Raw genomic sequence first — 21,683 nt, 5'->3', positions numbered from 1 at the left:
AAGTTGTTCAATACAGCTGGGTCCAAGGCAGGCTTCTTGAGGAGAGGTCTCACCACCGCCTCCTTCAAGACGGTGGGGAAATAACCCTCACTCAGAGAAGTGGATATAACCGCCTGGAGCCAGCCTCGTGTCCTCTCCCTACTGTAGCTGCATAAACCAGCCAGGAAGGGCACGGGTCCAATAAACAGGTGGTGGAGCTCAGCCTTCCCATAATCCTGTCCACTTCATCAGGGGTCACAGAATCAAACTCTTCCCAGATAACATTGACAAGACCGCCCGTGTCCTGATTGCCAGACTCTGCCCAGCTGGAGTCCAAACCGTGGTGAGGCTCAGGATGCTTTAGGGTTCGTGGAGGCCAATTCAGGGTGTGGAACACCTGGTGTTGCCAGACATGGTGGGGTTGGATGTCTGGGGTTCAGGGTGGGGGTTACCTGGGGAACTGAAGGGGAGAGGGAAAGTATATATGGCTGCATGGGCGGATGTTGGTTTGTGATGTGGGGGCGGAGCTTGTGTGTCTGCTGGCTATTTATATGCATTGGGAGTGATGTGCTGCCAACACTGAGTTTTTTTCCTTTGGAGTTGAATAAAGCAACCTTTGGTTTGTCACCCATTCCTGCTGGCTGTTGTGAGTGTGCTTCTACCTGCGGACGTGGTCATGACACCTTGCTTTAGAGCAACAACAGGGGCCAGTTACACGGAGAGAGGTTTTTCTGTGGACTGGTGGGTGGGGAGAGTGGTTTTACGTGCTGCAGGCATCTCGCAGATGGGGCTTCTCTTGTTTGCATGGCCTGGTTTCTGGCAAGCTGTAGCCAGAAGGGTTGGGGACCCCTGCTTTAGAGAATAGGGGATTAAAAGTGTGCAAACAGGCATACAATGTGAAATGCACTTTGAGGGGAACACACTAGTACTAGCAGTTAGCTTTCAGTGTGTAACTGATTAAGATCTTGTCAATTTCAGTCGGAGTTTGTTAACTCTAATAAGCATCGTTAGCATTTATTAGAGAAAAGCTGCTCACTTCAGTACTCAAAAAGGTCCAGAGAATTTGAAAATACATTTATCGGATGGAGGAAATGAGAGCAATAAGTAGCGCATGTCCTCCTTTTAATAGATGTCTAGTAACTTTAGGTTAGGGAAAGTTATAATCGAAGTTTCTGGAGATCGTGAGGTTGCTGACCTTTTTCCCAAGAAAAGGAAAAAGGTGGTGGGTGTATAGGTGGAGACTATATGTGACCCTTGTCATATAAGCAAGGAAGTCCCATGGATTTCAACAAAGACCAAGAAAGCTGAAGTGTCCTCCTGATTATGGGGAGACATTATATGCAAACTTGAGCAACCTCCACCATGGACGATTCCCTTCAAAAGAAAGGCATCCTGTTCCACCAGTCACAAATGGGCTGAGCAACATAGCAATTCTCCTTTTGGAATATTATGAAACTACTGGACGGTGAACTGCATTCCTGCAAAGAAAATGTTTTGTATCCTAATATACTTACAAGTGGTATGTCTCCCAAAGAGCAGAAAAGTCATCTTCCATTATGGGGAATGATGCATTACCTACGAAAGCAATAATAGTAAACCATTATTTTGATTTATAACAGCAGACAGCAAAATTGCTAATGTGCTTTATAAACTTCATCCACACTGATTCGTTTCTTTCTGAATGGGAGTCTGTGAATATATAAATAAAATAATCCCCAATAGGTTTCCCCCCCCCGTCGTTCCCCAATAATCAGTCTTTGTGATCCTCTAAATATTTAACCTGATAATTAATTCCAAATAATTTAAAAAGTGCTCATTTTAAAAAAGGAAAGTATTTTCACAACTCTTGTTATTCCTTCATTTTTAGAAATGCTTCTGTGCATTAATCTTTTTTTTCCTAATTAAAGAAGAACCAAGAGGTTGATTTCATCCCTTGTGTCCTTCCAAAGGAAAATTCCAGGTTGATGTTGCCTGTCGGAAGTGACAGATATCAGTTTGTTGATATTCTTAAATTCTCCGTAAGGCTTACTATATGAGTAATTCCATCAGAAGTGTGAATGCGCTCACTGAATGTTTTCAAAATGCCAATGCAATTCCCAATTCATGATTTGCTCTAGAGTCTCAATTCTTGAATAAGCTCAATATGAACCCTTGAGGTTTTCGTTATCATTAGTTATCAGTTATCACAAAGGAAAGGGAATGTTATATACACTGGTCATACCTTCTGAGTAATTAAATAGCTGCTCCATTCTGCAAAAAGTGTTTGCTTGCTTAGAAAAGTTCAAATCCGTGGATAAGGTGGACAACCTGGGGCACTGTAATTGAAGGGGAAATACAATTATTAAAAGAAAACAAACTTGTGACTGTCAAAATGGCTGAAAGGAATTGTGTTCTTTGTTAATTCAAAGCCATTGTTGGTTTGCCATTCACACAGAATAAGTGTAGCCCTTTCCACCTTTCATTCAAGCAATAAAATGTATTTACACTTCAAAACCAAAAGACCAGAAGACCAACAACCATTAAAAGGGAATTTTAAATTTTCTGGAAAGATAGCAGTTAAAAATGAGTAGTATGAGATTAAAAAAAGTAGCAATAGTAATACACTCTGTTGAGGTGACCTGATGAAATAACTCACAGGTTAAAAGAGTTATACTTTTTTTTAAAATGGATCATAGTTATTAGCTGGGAGCAGCTGAATGAACAGATTTCCTTATCTTCAAATTTTGCTCTTTGCTCATTTGCATATCCAAATCAAAATGCTCCAACACTGTTTAAAATGCTTTAATGTTCCTAGCTGTTTTATGGCAATTAGCACTTAGACTTGTAAACCACTTCATAGCACTTTACAGCCTTCTCTAAGTGGTTTACAGAGTCAGCTTATGGCCCTCAACAATCTGGGTCCTCATTTTACCCACCTTGGAATGATGGAAGTCTGAGTCAACCTCGTGTCAGTGAGAATCGAACTGCTGGCAGTTGGCAGAATTAACCTGTACTACTGCATACTAACCACTGCACCACAACTGCTTAATAATAATAATAATAATAATAATAATAATAATAATAATAATAATAATAATAATAATAATAATAATAATAATAATAATAATAATAATAATAATAATAATAAAAAGGTTGGAAGGGGCCTTGGAGGTCTTCTAGTCCAACCCCCTGCTCAAGCAGGAAACCCTATACCATTTCAGGCAAATGGCTGTCCAGTCTCTTCTTAAAAACTTCCAGTGTTGGAGCATTCACCACCTCTGGAGGCAGGTTGTTCCACTGGTTAATTGTTCTTACTGTCAGGAAGTTTCTCCTTAGTTCTAGGTTGCTTCTCTCCTTGACTAGTTTCCATCCGTTGCTTCTTGTCCTGCCTTCAGGTGCTTTGGAGACTAGCTTGACTCCCTCTTCTTTGGGGCAGCCCCTGAGATATTGGAAGGCTGCTATCATGTCACCCCTCACACTTCTCTTCATTAAACTACACATACCCAATTCCAGCAACCGTTCCCTATATGTTTTATCCTCCAGTCCCCTAATCATCTTTGTTGCTCTTTGTACTCTTTCTAGAGTCTCGACATCTTTTTTACATCGTGGTGACCAAAACTGGATGCAGTATTCCAGGTGTGGCCTTACCAAAGCATTGTAAAGTGGTATTAGTACTTCACGTGATCTTGATTCTATCCCTCTGTTAATGCAGCCTAGCACTGTGTTGGCTTTTTTGGCAGCTGCAGCACACAGCTGGCTCATATTTAAGTGATTGTCCACTAGGACTCCAAGATCTCTCTCACAGTTACTACTATTGAGCAAGGTACCACCTATACTATACCTGTGCATTTGATTTTTCCTGCCTAAATGTAGAACCTTACTTTTTCACAATTGAATTTCATTTTGTTAGATAGTGCCCAGTGTTCAAGTGGTGCTCCAGTTGTTTTGGGATTGCACCCAAGGCGCCTATTACTATTGGTACTACCCTTGCTTGTCTTTGCCACAGTCTTTCTATTTCTATTTGCAAGTCTTTGTATTATTGTTATTATTATTGTTATTGTTATTGTTATTGTTATTGTTATTGTTATTGTTATTGTTATTGTTATTGTTATTGTTATTGTTATTGTTATTGTTATTGTTATTGTTATTGTTATTGTTATTGTTATTGTTATTGTTATTGTTGTTGTTGTTGTTGTTGTTGTTGTTGTTGTTGTTATTGTTATTGTTGTTCTTCTTGTTGTTCCACTTATTAATTGTTCTAAGTATCAGGAAGTTTCTCCTTAGTTCTAGGTTGCTTCTCTCTTTAATTAGTTTCCATCCATTGCTTCTTGCTCTGCCTTCAGGCGCTTGAATAGCCTGACTCCCTCTTCTTTGGGGCAGCCCCTGAGATATTGGAAGGCTGCTATCATGTCCCCCCTCATCTTTCTCTTCATTAAACTAGACCTACCAAATTCCAGCAACCCTTCCTTATATGGTTTGGCCCCCAGCCCCCTAATCCTCTTTGTTGCTCTTCTCTGCACTCTTTCTATATCTTTTTTACATCGTAGTCACCAAAACTGGATGCAGGATTCCAAGTGTGGCCTTACCAAAGCATTCTAAGATAGTATTATCACTTCATGTGATCTTGATTCTATACCTATTAAGATTGACTGAAGTCAGACCTGAGAGGTCTGTTATCATACCGTACTGGGGAAAAAATTGCTGCTAAATTGAGATTTGTTACGGGGCAGAAGACTCTGCTGGATTAGCTGATCCCATACTAAAGGGCTCCTGGTCCTACCTTGGTCTCAAAAAGGAATGTTTTGCAGATAATAAATGACCCCAACACAAACTCCACCTTTCCTGCAAACATACCTGGTGATGATGGGAAGAATCTCCAGATGGAATCAGCTGGTCTCTTTGGGAACCTAAGGCTGCGATCTTTTTCCAGTGAATTACGTTAGATAGCACTTGATGCAGTTACAGTCAGAAAGAGGAATTGAGCTGGACCAAGCTGCAAGCTTTCAGACAAAAATAAGAATAACTTGTCTGACGTTCTTCTCTGAATTTCGCAACTTTGCACAAAGCATGCAAAAGAAGCAGTTAACGATATAATCATATCTTAAAAAAGAATCAGCCAAAATGTACCAGGCTGAGATACAGATTAACATGGATCCCAAATTCCGGGAATCCACGTCACTTAAAGGCAGAACATCTTATGACAGCCCTTGTTAACTGTGACAGCAATATCCTTTTATTATTTATTAAATTTGTACGCTGCGTACATCTGCATTAAAGTGAGTCTGAGTAGCTTGTTAAGGTAATGCTCCAAGAAACAATGCAGGCTTCCTTCATTTTGACCATTTAGTGCTGTGTGCCAATCTTGCTGGTGAGGATATCTATTTAACCAAATGCAGTTTTTCTTCTGGTTACCAAACAGACAAAACCTTGAAGGACTTTTTTTTTTTGAGTCTGGAAGGCGATGATTCCCGAAAGGAGCTGTAGGTCCCCATGGCCTCTGGGGAAAATACTGGTGGGTCTCTTTCTTTCTACTTTCCTTTGACATCCTCTTAAAAAAAATGTGGTGTCAGGAGCAAGGAACCAAGAAAGACACAGAGATTTACTCAGAGCAGTTTCTCACCCATTGACAGGAATCTTGCCAGACTAGAGCACAAAACCCGTAACTATTATATATACTCTGTGAAAGGCTACAGGAGGTTTCCATTCTTTGCCTCTTTTTCCACTCCAAGGATTCTTGGCCTGTGTGCCTTTTATTCCTTTAAAAAAAAATCGCATTTATATCCTGCCCTTCTCCGAAGACTCAGGGCGGCTTACAATCTAAAGCGCTTAGCACATTGGCAGAGACCCCCTCCCTCCTCTGATAATGTACATCCCACACAATGTGGTAAATCCCTGATAACTTCTCCTTATCCTATTAACCATAATGGATGAATATTAAAATGCATGAAAATCTAGGAGAAGAACAGGCAAAACGGGTGGACAGGGAGAATTAAGTACATAATCAGCCTACAGTTGTTTTGCTCCCACAAATGATCCCTATTCAGCCCACCTTGAATTCCGTCGATGCTTATCTGCCTCTGATTCAGATTTGAACTTTAGGTGACCAGATTCCTGTGTATAAGCTTGAGCAATCACTGCCTTACACCAGGGGTCGGACTCTGGCTCTGAAGAAACTGCCCCAGATGAGCCAGCCGAATTTCAATCCCAGGAGGCACCAAGACAGGAATCACTAGAAGCTTATTAGAAATAGCCACAGCTTCAAGATCAGATAGTGAAATATGGCATCCAAACCCTGGGCCTTGGCGATTAGAGCAGAGGAGCCTTCTTGCCAAGCAGAGATCAACTCCCTTAATTGAAACCAATTGCTGCAGTCTGAATTAACAGAGAGTACTGACCAGTCCAGTTGTTTTGTTGGAAACAACTCTTTCATGTCCTACCCTTGTGTGTTGCTCTATTGTTCTAGATTTGCAGTCGTAAGTCATAATTATAATTAAATGAGGCACCATGTGACTACCATAAAAAGGATAGCAGGCAAACAAAAGCTAAAAAAAAAGTATAAAATGCATAAAGTGGAAAATATTTTGAAAAAACTACTCTCTTTCTAATTCTATTATTTCTATTACCGTATTTTCCGGCGTATAAGACGACCCCCTACATTTCCTGTTAAATTATAGGGTTTGGGCTATGATCGCCGTTTAAGACTACTCCTCTTCCAACGCACACCAAATAAAAATTAAAAAACATCAGATTTGATTTTAATATGGTAATTTTAATTCAAATGCTTATGACATGCAGGTGCTTAGTAGGAAAACTGTCACTTATAAACATAAGGCTGTTTGTCATCAAACATGTAAACATAAAACAGTGCAAGTGGATTAAACTAGAAGAAGAAGAAGAAGAAGAAGAAGAAGAAGAAGAAGAGGAAGAAGAAGAAGAAGAAGAAGAAGAAGAAGAAGAAGAAGAAGAAGAAGAAGGAGAAGGAGAAGGAGAAGGAGAAGGAGAAGGAGAAGGAGAAGGAGAAGGAGAAGGAGAAGGAGAAGGAGAAGGAGAAGGAGAAGGAGAAGGAGAAGGAGAAGGAGAAGGAGAAGGAGAAGAAGAAGAAGAAGAAGAAGAAGAAGAAGAAGAAGAAGAAGAAGAAGAAGAAGAAGAAGAAGAAGAAGAAGAAGAGGTTGGAGGGGACCTTGAAGGTCATCTAGTCCAACCCCCTGCTAAGGCAGGAAACCCTATACCATTTCAGACAAATGGCTGTCCAGTCTCTTCTTAAAAACTTCCAGTGTTGGAGCATTCACCACTTCTGGAGGCAGGTTGTTCCACTGGTTAATTGTTCTAACTGTCAGGAAGTTTCTCCTTAGTTCTAGGTTGCTTCTCTCCTAGACTAGTTTCCATCCATTGCTTCTTGTCCTGCTTTCAGGTGCTTTGGAGAATAGCTTGGCTCCCTCTGCTTTGTGGCAGCCCCTGAGATATTGGATCACTGCTATCATGTCACCCCTCACCCTTCTCTTCATTAAGCTACACGTACCCAATTCCAGCAACCGTTCCCTATTTTCCTAACTCACTTTTTCACTTTTCCTAATTCACTCTAAAGCTTTCCCTGTGCAGAGCCTTAAATAACACCAGCTGCCTGCAATTAGTGCAGGTTCGCATCCCACCAGGCTCAAGGTTGACTCAGCTTTCCATCCTTCCAAGGTAGGTAAAATGATGACCCAGATTGTTGGGGGCAATAAGCTGACTTTGTAATAATGCTGCTTGGGGGGGTGAAAGCCCTAATAAACAGGCACATACACAGAATGAAGGCTATTGCTAAGCACATTGATTTGTGCTTTAACTTGTAAGCCACCGTGAGTCTTCGGAGAAGGGCAGGATATAAATGGGATTTTTTTTAAAAAAACGACCAAATGGGAGATCCGCTCCAGGTTTTCCAGCCAGCCCGCCCAGTTCCTGAGTCAAATGTGTCCTTAGAGCTAAGCGGCTGCTCTGGCTACTGCCTTCCCCACCTGCCTTTCAAGTTGGGATATACTACAGCTGCTCTTCAACTTTAGAAGGAAAGACGCCCAGACCCCAGCCTGTAAAAAATCACAGACTGCAGCTTCTTCTCCAATTGGTCCCGCTTTCCCTGCGCAGACTAAATGGGAGATCCGCTCCAGGTTTTCCAGCCAGCCCTGTCCCTAAACTTTCAGCACCCGGCGTATAAGATGACCCCTGACTTTTGAGAAGATTTTCATGGGTTAAAAAGTAGTCTTATACACCGGAAACTACAGTATTTCTATTTCTATTTCTAAATCTTTCTGTGTGTCTGCCTGCCTGCCTGTCTCTATCTCATTCTATCTATCTATCCATCTATCTATCTATCTATCTATCTATCTATCTATCTATCTATCTATCTATCTATCTATCTATCTATCTATCTATCTATCTATCTATCTATCTATCTCTATCTCTGTTATCTCATCTCTATCTATTGATCATTGAACTACAGAAATACACATACACACATACACACACACAAACACACAAACAAACACACACACATAAAACCTTTAAAAATCCTCTGCTCCAAAACTAGCCACATTTACAGAATTAGGGAATAGAAACCCAGATATGAGGTTTGTGAACGAGCAGGAAAGTCTACTAGGGTCCTTCTAATCTGGAACTTTGCCAGGTGAGGTTGGTGCCAGCTGGAAATAAGGACTGGAAATGTCTATAAAAGATTGACAGGAAGGAAGTCTTACAATGATAGAAGCCATGTATCTTCAGTCAAGAAAGAAAGCCACTAATTAATGATTGTTAATAACGAACTCTTATTTTAAAATATAATGGAATGATATTGTATATGAAATATTTCAGCATCAAATATGACACATTTTATTGCAAGAAACCGTAACCTCTATGGCAGATTTTCCCTTTCTTCTTCATCTCCATTATTTGTATACAAATGTGCGTGTCACAAAGAAAAATGTATAAAATAAATTACACATTTTAAAAAATTCATTCAGTAACAGTTTGGTTTTAAGTACTTTGTTTTTAAATACTTAGCTCAGTAAATTGCGTTCATTCTGTATATTCTCAAGGAAAGCATATTTTATGTCCCAAATAAATCTGTAGCTTCAAATATTGTATATGCAATATTTACGACCCTTCACAACTGCTCTTCCTTCACGGTTTGCTGCTCTTCCGGGCTGCCCTTCTCATCCTTGAAGACTCTTTCCAGAGCAACCTTGTATGATGCTCTGGGCTGGTTCTTTCCTCTTTTCTTCCTCCCAATGAGGAAATAAAGGAGGGGGTTGATGCTGCTGTTGAGAGAGGCACATCCTATCCCGATGGTCATGAGGAGGAGATTATAGCTATCAAAATATTCAATGACATAAAAGACATTCATTGGGAGAGAGAAAAGGAGGAAGGAAAGGAGAGCCAGCAAGATGGTGGTGAGCAACTTCCTTTGATTGTGTTGCGATTTAGACCTCATGTGAATCAAGAGGGTCACAGTAGACACAATCATGAGAGGTGTACAAAGTAAACCATTCACAATCAGCTGATAAAGGAAAGGTGAACTTCCAGAGCTTCTGGTCTGGTGGAGAAGGAAGTGCACCGCAGAGAGCAGGAAGGAGAGGATCCAGATGAGGCCAACAACCAGGGTGGACAAATATGGAGGACGATGGCAGCGATGCCAGAGTGGGAAGAGGACAGCCACACACCTGTCCAGGCTGATGGCCGTCAGCAGGAACTGGCTAGCAGAATAGGTGAAGAAAAAGAACTCAAAAAGTAAGAAGAAAAAGGTATCAACCATATGTGTTCTTTGACTCAGACTTAACACTGTCAGAAATGTAGCTGCCACAATGAGGGATGTGAGGACCCCAAAATCAGCGATGGAGAGATTCAGGATGTAGGTGGTGAAAGAATTCCTCTTAATGGAAAAGGCCAGGAGATAAATGGTCCTTCCATTTCCTACCAGGCCCAAAATGCAAATCAGGACAATGAACCCATCGATAAGATTTCGGGTTAAATTATCGAACAGTTGAGCATAAGGGGAAGAAAAAAATTCTGACATTTCAGAAATATTTGGAGCAATTTTAGTAATATTGAAAGGAATGTTGACCATTTCAGAACCACTCCCAGAAATTTCATCATTATTCACAAGAACTAAGGGCTCCTCATGTATCCTAATAACCAAAAGAGAAAGAGAATCAGTCCTTCTTAGAGATACACACACACACACACACACGAACACAGACCCTTTTTTATTCACACAAATCAACACATATTTGCTTTTTGATCACCTGATGGTAATTACATCCCTAAAATTAAAGTTTCTTGCAAGGTTGGAGAATTGGTACACTCAATCGTGACTCAAGTTTCCATACAAAATCCTTCAAAGTGCATTTCAGGACAACTGGCACCAAGTCCCCTTATTAGCCATTGTGGCTGAGGACAGAGTACGGTTAGCTGGTATTTGAACAGGCAAAGGACGACACAAACAATTGGAAAGGAGAACAAATGTAGGGGGAAGTCACAGCAATCGTTTAATATTTACATTTGGAGAGAGCAAGAGAGGTGTAAACAGGCCCACAAAGGGAAATGTACTTTGAGAGGAACGTACTGTACTAGTGCTACCAGGTGGCTTTCGGAGTGTAGTTGATTAAGGTCTTGTCAATTTCAGTCAGAGTTTGTTCACGCTAATAAGCATAGTTAGCATTTATTAGAGAACAGCTGCTCAGTTCGATACTCAAAAAGGTCCAGAGAATTTAAAACTACATTTATCAGATGGAGGAAATGAGAGCAACAAGTAGCACATGTCCTCCTTTTAATAGATGTGTAGTAACTCTTGGTTAGGGAAAGTTATAATCCAAGTTTGTGGATATTGTGAGGTTTCTGACCTTTTTCCCAAGCAAAGGAAAAAGGTTGTGGGCGTATAGGTGGAGACTATATGTGACCCTTGTCATATAAGCAAGGAAGTCCCATGGATTTCTACAAAGACTAAGAAAGCTGAAGTGTCCTCCTGATTATGGGGAGAGATTATATGGAGAGTTGAGCAACTTCCACTAAGGAAGATTCCCTTCAAAAGGAAGGCATCCTGTTCCACCAGTCACAAATGGGCTGAGCAACATCACAATTGTCCTTTTGGAATATTATGAAACTACTGGATGGCTAACTCCATTCCTGCAAAGAAAATATTTTGAATCCTAATATACTTACAAATTGAACATCGGCCAAATATCAGTGAAACGTTTTTCTCCAAAGGGGATTTGTGCAATATCTAAGGATGCAATAATAGTCAGTCATTATTTTGATCAATAACAGCAGGCAGCAAAAATGCTAATGTGCTTTAGAAACTTTATCCACCTCGCGAATGGGAGTCTGTGAATGTATCAATAAAATAATCCCCAATAGGGTTTTTTTCTCCATCGTTGCCCTGATACCTATTAGCCAATAATCAGTCTTTGTGATGCTCTAATTATTTAACCTGATAATTAATTCAAAATAATTTTAAAAGTGCTCATTTTAAAACGAAAAGTATTTTCCCCACTCTTGTTATTCTTTCATTTATAGAAATGCTTCTGTGCGTCTAATCATTTTTTTCCCCAATTAAAGAAGATCAAAGAGGTTGATTTCATCCCTTGTGTCCTTCCAAAGGAAAATTCCAGGTTGATGTTGCCTGTCGGAAGTGATAGGTATCAGTTTGTTGATATTCTTACATTCTCCGTAAGGCTTGCTATATGAGTAATTCCATCAGAAGCCATTTTGTGAAAGCGGTCACTGAAGGTTTTCAAAATGCCAATGCAATTCTCAACCCCAGGAGGGAGTGGACAATAGGAACTCATGATTTGCTCCTAGGTTTTCAGCCCTGGAATAAACTCACAAATCACTACGAACCCTTGAGGTCTTTGTTATCAGTAGTTATCAGTTAAAACAAAGGAAATGAAATGTTATATATAATATAGTTTTCTTGCTGTTCATACCTTCTGTGTAATTAAATAGCTGCTCCATTCTGTAAGAAGTGTTTGCTTGCTTAGAAAAGTTCAAATTTGTGGATAAGGTGGACCACCTGCGGCCCTGTAATTGAAGGGGAAATACAATTATTAAAAGAAAACAAATTTCAGACTGCCAAAATGGCTGAAAGGAATTGTGTTTGTGGGGATTCAAAGCCATTGTCAGTTTGCCATTCACACACAAATCTATTGTTGTTGTTGTTGTTGTTATTATTATTATTATTATTATTATTATTATTATTATTATTATTATTATTCTCATGGATGTAGGGGGAAGAAACACTAATTGTTTAATATTTTCATTCTTTAGAGCAGACATGTCAAATCTGAAACATCACTTGACGTTACGCGACATATTGGAGCTTTTCCCCATTGCTGGCAGTGGGGTGGGTGCGGTTTCCTGGTGACGCGTCTGGCCCGCAGGCCGCCAGTTTGACACCCTTGCTTTAGAGCAACAGCTGCCAACCTTTTGGGCACCAGGGACCAGTTCCATGGAGAGAGGTTTTTCTGTGGACTGGTGGTTCGGGAGAGTGGTTTTACGTGCTGCCGGCATCTCGCAGATGGGGCTTCTCTTGTTTGCACGGCCCGGTTTCTGGCAAGCTGTGGCCACAGACCAGGGGTCAGGGGTTGGGGACCCCTCCTTTAGAGAGTAGGGGATTACAAGTGTGCAAACAGGCACACAATGTGAAATGCACTTTGAGGGGAACACGCTAGTACTAGCAGTTAGCTTTCAGTTGGTAACTGATTAAGATCTTGTCAATTTCAGTCAGAGTTTGTTAACTCTAATAACCATAGTTAGCATTTATTGGAGAAAAGACGCTCACTTCGGTACTCAGAAAATCAGACAATTTTAAACCACCTCTGTCGGTTGGAGGAAATGAAGACAACAGGTAGGACATGTCCTCCTTATGGCATGTGTCTAGTAACTCTCGGTTAGGGAAAGTTGTAATCCAAAGTCCTAGAGATCCTGTGGTTGCTGAACTTTTTCTCAAGCAAAGGAAAAAGTTTGTGGGTGTATAGGTGGAGACTATATGTGAGCCTTGTCATTTAAGCAAGAAAGTCCCATGGATTTCAACAATTAACAACAAAGCGGAAATGTTCTCGTGATTATGGGGAGAGATTATATGGAGAGCTGATCAACCTCCACCACAGAAGATTCCCTTCAAAAGAAAGGCATCCTGTTCCACCAGTCACAAATGGGCTGAGCAACATCGCAATTCTCCTTTTGGAATATTATGAAACTACTGGATGGCTAACTCCATTCCTGCAAAGAAAATGTTTTGTATCCTAACATACTTACCTGTGATACGTCTCCCAAACAGCAGGAAAGTTATACTGTTTTATGGGGAATGATGCATTACCTACGAAAGCAATAATAGTAAACCATTATTTTGATTTATAACAGAAGGCAGCAAAAATGCTAATGTGCTTTATAAACTTCATCCACACTGATTCGTTTCTTTCTGAATGGGAGTCTGTGAATGTATAAATAAGATAATCCCCAATAGGGTTTTTTTCTCCATCATTGCCCTGATACCTATTAGCCAATAATCAGTATTTGTGATGCTCTAATTATTTAACCTGATAATTAATTCAAAATAATTTTAAAAGTGCTCATTTTAAAAAGGAAAGTATTTTCTCCACTCTTTTTATTCTTTCATTTTTAGAAATGCTTCTATGCGTCTAATCTTTTTTTTCCTAATTAAAGAAGATCAAAGAGGCTGAATTCATGCCTTGTGTCCTTCCAAAGGAAAATTCCAGGTTGATGTCGCCTGTCGGAAGTGACAGGTATCAGTTTGTTGATATTCTTAAATTCTCCGTAAGGCTTACTATATGAGTAATTCCATCAGAAGTCATTTTGTGAATGCGCTCACTGAATGTTTTCAAAATGCCAATGCAATTCCCAACTCATGATTTGCTCCTAGAGTCTCAATTCTTGAATAAGCTCAATATGAACCCTTGAGGTTTTCGTTATCATTAGTTATCAGTTATCACAAAGGAAAGGAAATGTTATATATGCTGGTCATACTTCCTGAGTAATTAAACTGCTGCTCCATTCTGCAAAAAGTGTTTGTTTGCTTAGAAAAGTTCAAATTTGTGGATAAGGTGGACAACCTGGGGCACTGTAACTGCAGGGGAAATACAATTATTAAAAGAAAACAAACTTGTGACTGTCAAAATGGCTGAAAGGAATTGTGTTCTTTGTGAATTCAAAGCCATTGTTGGTTTGCCATTCACACAGAATAAGTGTAGCCCTTCCCACCTTTCATTCAAGCAATAAAAATTATTTACAGTTCAAAACCAAAAGACCAGAAGACCAACAACCATTAAAAGGGAATTTTAAAAATCAAGATTTATTTTCTGGAAAGATAGCAGCAAAAAATGAGTAGTATAAGATTAGAAAAAATTAGCAATAGCAATAGCACTCAGTTGAGCTGACCTGATGAAATAACTCAAAGGTTAAAAGAGTTACACTTTTTTTTTAATGGATCATAGTTATTAGCTGGGAGCAGCTTTATGATCAGATTTCCTTATCTTCAAATTTTGCTCTTTGCTCATTTGCATATCCAAATCAAAATGCTCCAACACTGTTTAAAATGCTTTAATGTTCCTAGCTGTTTTATGGCAATTAGCACTTAGACTTGTATACCACTTCATAGCACTTTACAGCCCTCTCTAAGTGGTTTACAGAGTCAGCTTATGGCCCTCAACAATCTGGGTCCTCATTTTACCCACCTTGGATTGATGGAAGTCTGAGTCAACCTCGTGTCAGTGAGAATCGAACTGCTGGCAGTTGGCAGAATTAACCTGTACTACTGCATTCTAACCACTGCACCACCACTGCTCTTCAATAATAATAATAATAATAATAATAATAATAATAATAATAATAATAATAATAATAATAATAATAATAATAATAATAATAAACCATCACACAGGCAGCCACATGTTCAGACTAGAATTGGCATTTTTATCTACCTATCAAGTCGTTACCAAGGACCTGGGATAGGCAGATGTGGATGTTAGATGGTATTATAGATGTCATTGCAGGATGGAAGCAGTTTTGAGTAAGGCTGCCTCTTGCAACTGACTAATGGCGAATTTGTCAATGCCGATGATAGTGTTCAAGTGGTGCTCCAGTTGTTTTGGGATTGTACCCAAGGCACCTATTACTATTGGTACTACCCTTGCTTATCTTTCCTACAGTCTTTCTATTTCTATGTCTTTGTATTATTGTTATTGTTATTGCTCTTGTTCTTGTTGTTCTTGTTCTTGTTGTTCCACTGATTAATTCTTCTATCAGGAAGTTTCTCCTTAGTTCTAGGTTGCTTCTCTGTTTAATTAGTTTCCATCCATTGCTTCTTGTCCTGCCTTCAGGTGCTTTGGAGAATAGCTTGACTCCCTCTTCTTTGTGGCAGCCCATGAGATATTGGAACTCTGATATCATGTCACCCCTCGTCCTTCTCTTCATTAAACTACATATACCCAATTCCAGCAACCGTTCCCTATATGTTTTAGCCTCCAGTCCCCCAATCCTCTTTGTTGCTCTTCTCTGCACTCTATCTAGAGTCTCAACGTCTTTTTTACATCGTAGTCACCAAAACTGGATGCAGGATTGCAAGTGTGGCCTTACCAAGGTATTATAGAGTGGTATTAACACTTCATGTGATCTTGATTCTTTACGTATTAAGATTGACTGAAGTCAGACCTGAGAGGTCTGTTATCATACTGTACTGGAAAAAAAATTGCTGCTAAATTGAGATCCATTATGGGGCAGAAGACCCTGCTGGATTAGTTGATCCCATACTAAAGGGCTCCTGGTCCTACCTTGGTCTCAAAAAGGAACGTTTTGCAGATAATAAATGACCCCAACACAAACTCCACCTTTCCTGCAAACATACCTGGTGATGATGGGAAGAATCTCCAGATGGAACCAGCTGGTCTCTTTGGGAATCTAAGGCTGAGATCTTTTTCCAGTGAATCACGTTAGATGGCACTTGATGCAGTTACAGTCAGAAAGAGGAATTGAGCTGGACCAAGCTGCAAGCTTTCAGACAAAAATAAGAATAACTTGTCTGATGTTCTTCTCTAAATTTCGCAACTTTGCACAAAGCATGCAAAAGAAGCAGATATCGATATAATCATATCTTAAAGAAGAATCAGCCAAAATGTACCAGGCTGAGATACAGATTAACATGGATCTCAAATTCCGGGAATCCACGTCACTTAAAGGCAGAACATCTTATGGCAGCCCTTGTTAACTGTGACAGCAATATCCTTTTATTATTTATTAAATTTGTACGCTGCGTAAATCTGCATTAAAGTGAGTCTGAGTAGTTTGTTAAGGTAATGCTCCAAGAAACAATGCAGCCTTCCACCATTTTGACCATTTAGTGCTGTGTGCCAATCTTGCTCGTGAGGATATGTATTTAACCAAATGCAGTTTTTCTTCTGGTTACCAAACAGACAAAATCTTGAAGGACTTTTTTTTTTGAGTCTGGAAGGAGGTGATTCCTGAAAGGAGCTGTAGGTCCCCATGGCCTCTGATTCAGATTTGAACTTTAGGTGACAAGATTCCTGTGTATAAGCTTGAGCAATCACTGCCTTACAACAGGGGTCGGACTCTGGCTCTGAAGAAACTGCCCCAGATGAGCCAGCCGAATTTCAATCCCAGGAGGCACCAAGACAGGAATCACTAGAAGCTTATTTGAAATAGCCACAGCTTCAAGATCAGATAGTGAAATATGGCATCCAAACCCTGGGCCTTGGCCATTAGAGCAGAGGAGGCTTCTTGCCAAGCAGAGATCAACTCCCTCAATTGAAACCAATTGCTGAAGTCTGAATTAACAGAGAGTACTGACCAGTCCAGTTGTTTTGTTGGAAACAACTCTTTCACGTCCTACCCTTGTGTGTTGCTCTAGTGTTCTAGATTTGCAGTCGTAAATCATAATTATAATTAAATGAGGCACCGTGTGACCACCATAAAAAGGGTAGCAGGCAAACAAAAGCTAAAAAAAGTATAAAATGCATAAAGTGGAAAATATTTTGAAAAAAACTACTCTCTTTCTAATTCTATTATTTCTATTACCGTATTTTCCGGCATATAAGACGACTGGGTGTATAAGACGACCCCCTACATTTCCTTTTAAATTATAGGGTTTGGGCTATACTCGCCGTATAAGACTACCCCTCTTCCAACGTACACCAAATAAAAATTAAAAAACATCAGATTTGATTTTAATATGGTAATTTTAATTCAAATGCTTATGACATGCAGGTGCTTAGTAGGAAAACTGTCACTTATAAACATAAGGCTGTTTGTCATCAAACATGTAAACATAAAACATTGCAAGTGGATTAAACTAGAAGAAGAAGAAGCATCCCACCAGGCTCAAGGTTGACTCAGCTTTCCATCCTTCCAAGGTAGGTAAAATGATGACCCAGATTGTTGGGGGCAATAAGCTGACTTTGTAATAATGCTGCTTGAGGGGGGGGGGTGAAAGCCCTAATAAAGAGGCACATACACAGAATGAAGGCTATTGCTAAGCACATTGATTTGTGCTTTAAATTGTAAGCCACCCTGAGTCTTCAGAGAAGGGCAGGATATAAATGGGAATTAAAAAAAAAGACCAAATGGGAGATCCGCTCCAGGTTTTCCAGCCAGCCCGCCCAGTTCCTGAGTCTAATGTGTCCTTAGAGCTAAGCCGCTGCTCTGGCTGCTGCCTTCCCCACCTGCCTTTCAAGTTGGGATATACTACAGCTGCTCTTCAACTTTAGAAGGAAAGACGCCCAGACCCCAGCCTGTAAAAAATCACAGACTGCAGCTTCTTCTCCAATTGGTCCTACTTTCCCTGTGCAGACTAAATGGGAGATCCGCTCCAGGTTTTCCAGCCAGCCCTGTCCCTAAATTTTCAGTATAAGACGACCCCTGACTTTTGAGAAGATGCTGCCTGTCTCTATCTCATTCTATCTACCTATCCATCATTCTATCTATCTATCTATCTATCTATCTATCTATCTATCTATCTATCTATCTATCATCTATCTATCTATCATTCTATCTGTCTGTCTATCTATCTATCTATCTATCTATCTCTATCTCTGTTATCTCATCTCTATCTATCGATCATTGATCTACAGAAATACACATACACACATACACACACACACAAACACACAAACAAACACACACGCATAAAACCTTTAAAAAACCCTCTACTCCAAAAGTAGCCACATTTACAGAATTAGTGAATAGAAACCCAGATGAGGTTTGTGAACGAGCAGGAAAGTCTACTAGGGTCATTCTAATCTGGAACTTTGCCAGGTGAGGTTGGTGCCAGCTGGAAATAAGGACTGGAAATGTCTATAAAAGATTGACAGGAAGGAAGTCTTACAATGATACAAGCGATGTATCTTCAGTCAAGAAAGAAAGCCACTAATTAATTATTATTAATTACGAACTCTTATTTTAAAATATAATTGAATGATATTGTATCTGAAATATTTCAGCATCAAAAATGACATCAAAAATGCAAGGAACCGTAACCTCTATGGCAGATTTTCTCTTTCTTCTTCATCTCCATTATATGTATACAAATGTGCGTGTCACAAAGAAAAATGTATAAAATAAATTACACATTTTAAAAAATTCATTCAGTAACACTTTGTTTTTAAGTACTTTGTTTTTAAATTGTATTCATTCTGTATATTCTCAAGGAAAGCATATTTTTTGTCCCAAATAAATCTGTAGCTTCAAATATTGTATATGCAATGTTTACGACCCTTCACAACTGGTCTTCCTTTACGGTTTGCTGCTCTTCCAGGCTGCCCTTCTTATCCTTGAAGACTCTTTCCAGAGCAACCTTGTATGATGCTCTGGGCTGGTTCTTTCCTCTCTTCTTCCTCCCAACGAAGAAATAAAGGAGGGGGTTGATGCTGCTGTTGAGAGAGGCACAACCTATCCCGATGGTCATGAAGAGGAGATTATAGGTATCAAAATATTCAATGACATAAAATACATTCATTGGGAGAGAAAAAAGGAGAAAGAAAAGGAGAGCCAGCAAGATGGTGGTGAGCAACTTCCTTTGATTGTGTTGTGATTTAGATCTCATGTGAATCCAGAGGGTCACAGTAGACACAATCATGAGAGGTGTACAAAATAAACCATTCACAATCAGCTGATAAAGGAAAGGTGAACTTCCAGAGCTTCTGGTCTGGTGGAGAAGGAAGTGCACCGCAGAGAGCAGGAAGGAGAGGATCCATATGAGGCCACCAACCAGGGTGGACAAATATGGAGGACGATGGCAGCGATGCCAAAGTGGGAAGAGGACAGCCACACACCTGTCCAGGCTGATGGCCGTCAGCAGAAACTGGCTAGCAGAATAAGTGAAGAAAAAGAACTCAAAAAGTAAAAAGAAAAAGGTATCAGCCATATGTGTTCTTTGACTCAGACTTAACACTGTCAGAAATGTAGCTGCCGTAATGAGGGATGTGAGGACCCCAAAATCAGTGATGGAGAGATTCAGGATGTAGGTGGTGAAAGAATTCCTCTTAATGGAAAAGGCCAGGAGATAAATGGTCCTTCCATTTCCTACCAGGCCCAACATGCAAATAAGGACAATGAACCCGTCAATAAGATTTCGGGTTAAATTATCGAACAGTTGAGCATAAGGGGAAGAAAAAAATTCTGACATTTCAGAAATATTTGGAGCAATTTTAGTAATATTGAAAGGAATGTTGACCATTTCAGAACCACTCCCAGAAATTTCATCATTATTCACAAGAACTAAGGTCTCCACACGTATCCTAATAACCAAAAGAGAAAGAGAATCAGTCCTTCTTAGAGATACACACACACACACAAACACACACACAAACCCTTTTTTATTTACACAAATCAACACATATCTGCTTTTTGATCACCTGATGGTAATTACATCCCTAAAATTAAAGTTTCTTGCAAGGTTGGAGAATTGCTACACTCAATCGTGACTCAAGTTTCCATACAAAATCCTTCAAAGTGCATTTCAGGACACCTGGCACCAATTCCCCTTATTAGCCATTGTGGCTGTGGACAGAGTAGGGTTAACTGGTGTTTGAACAGGCAAAGGACGACACAAACAATTGGAAAGGAGAACAAATGTAAGGGGAAGTCACAGCAATCGTTTAATATTTACGTTTTGAGAGAGCAAGAGAGGTGCAAACAGGCCCACAATGGGAAATGTACTTTGAGAGGAAAGTAGTGTACTAGTGCTATCAGCTGGCTTTTGGAGTGTAGTTGATTAAGGTCTTGTCAATTTCAGTCAGAGTTTGTTCACGGTAATAAGCATAGTTAACATTTATTAGAGAACAGCTGCTCAGTTCGATACTCAAAAAGGTCCAGATAATTTGAAACTACATTTATCAGATGGAGGAAATGAGAGCAGTAAGTAGCACATGTCCTCCTTTTAATAGATGTGTAGTAACTCTTGGTTAGGGAAAGTTATAATCGAAGTTTCTGGAGATCGTGAGGTTGCTGACCTTTTTCCCAAGCAAAGGAAAAAGGTTGTGGGCGTATAGGTGGAGACTATATGTGACCCTTGTCATATAAGCAAGGAAGTCCCATGGATTTCTACAAAGACCAAGAAAGCTGAAGTGTCCTCCTGATTATAGGGAGAGATTATATGGAGAGTTGAGCAACTTCCACTAAGGAAGATTCCCTTCAAAAGAAAGGCATCCTGTTCCATCAGTCACAAATGGGCTGAGCAACATAGCAGTTCTCATTTTGGAATATTATGAAACTACTGGACGGCTAACTCCATTCGTGCAAAGAAAATATTTTGTATCCTAATATACTTACAAATTGTACATCGACCAAATATCAGTGAAACGTTTTTCTCCAAAGGGGATTTTTGCAATATCTACGGATGCAATAATAGTCAGTCATTATTTTGATCAATAACAGCAGGCAGCAAAAATGCTAATGTGCTTTAGAAACTTCATCCACCTCGCAAATGGGAGTCTGTGAATGTATAAATAAAATAATCCCCAATAGTGTTTTTCCCCCATCGTTGCCCTGATGCCTATAAGCCAATAATCAGTCTTTGTGATCCTCTAATTATTTAACCTGATAATTAATTCAAAATATTTTTAAAAGTGCTCATTTTAAAAAGGAAAGTATTTTCCCCACTCTTGTTATTCTTTCATTTTTAGAAATGCTTCTGTGCGTCTAATCTTCCCTCCCCTAATTAAAGAAGATCAAAGAGGTTAATTTCATCCCTTGTGTCCTTCCAAAGGAAAATTCCAGGTTGATGTTGCCTGTCGGACGTGATAGGTATCAGTTTGTTGATATTCTTAAATTCTCCGTATATATGAGTAATTCCATCAGAAGCCATTTTGTGAAAGCGGTCACTGAAGGTTTTCAAAATGCCAATGCAATTCCCAACCCCAGGAGGGAGTGGACAATAGGAACTCATGATTTGCTCCTAGGTTTTCAGTCCTGGAATAAAATCACAAATGACCACGAACCCTTGAGGTCTTTGTTATTATTAGTTATCAGTTAAAACAAAGGAAATGAAATGTTATATAGTATATAGTTTTCATGCTGTTCATACCTTCTGTGTAATTAAATAGCTGCTCCATTCTGTAAGAAGTGTTTGCTTGCTTAGAAAAGTTCAAATTTGTGGATAAGGTGGACAACCTGGGGCACTGTAATTGAAGGGGAAATACAATTATTAAAAGAAAACAAACTTCTGACTG

At 39.6% G+C, this 21,683-nt stretch overlaps 2 protein-coding genes across 2 annotated transcripts; both read right to left on the bottom strand.

The window, feature by feature from the left end:
- Positions 1–8,898: 8,898 nt before the first annotated feature.
- LOC308666733 (proto-oncogene Mas-like) lies at positions 8,899–11,159 on the bottom strand (the record flags this gene model as incomplete). Its single annotated transcript, XM_081325628.1, has 2 exons — positions 8,899–10,115; positions 11,149–11,159. The coding sequence occupies 2 exons, from the start codon at positions 11,157–11,159 to the stop codon at positions 9,095–9,097; spliced, it is 1,032 nt and encodes a 343-aa protein (XP_081181754.1). The 3' UTR covers positions 8,899–9,094.
- Positions 11,160–18,730: 7,571 nt separating this feature from the next.
- LOC308666731 (proto-oncogene Mas-like) lies at positions 18,731–20,795 on the bottom strand (the record flags this gene model as incomplete). The annotated part of the gene is made up of 2 exons (XM_081325626.1): positions 18,731–19,751; positions 20,785–20,795. 2 exons carry the CDS (start codon positions 20,793–20,795, stop codon positions 18,731–18,733), a joined length of 1,032 nt encoding a protein of 343 aa, XP_081181752.1.
- Between the last annotated feature and the right edge of the window lie 888 nt (positions 20,796–21,683).

The sequence above is a fragment of the Vipera berus genome (assembly GCF_964194415.1).
Source record: "Vipera berus genome assembly, chromosome: 3".
NCBI lineage: Eukaryota > Metazoa > Chordata > Lepidosauria > Squamata > Viperidae > Vipera > Vipera berus.
Note: the sequence above shows the minus strand (reverse complement) of the source record. Positions and strands in the feature narration are given on the sequence as shown.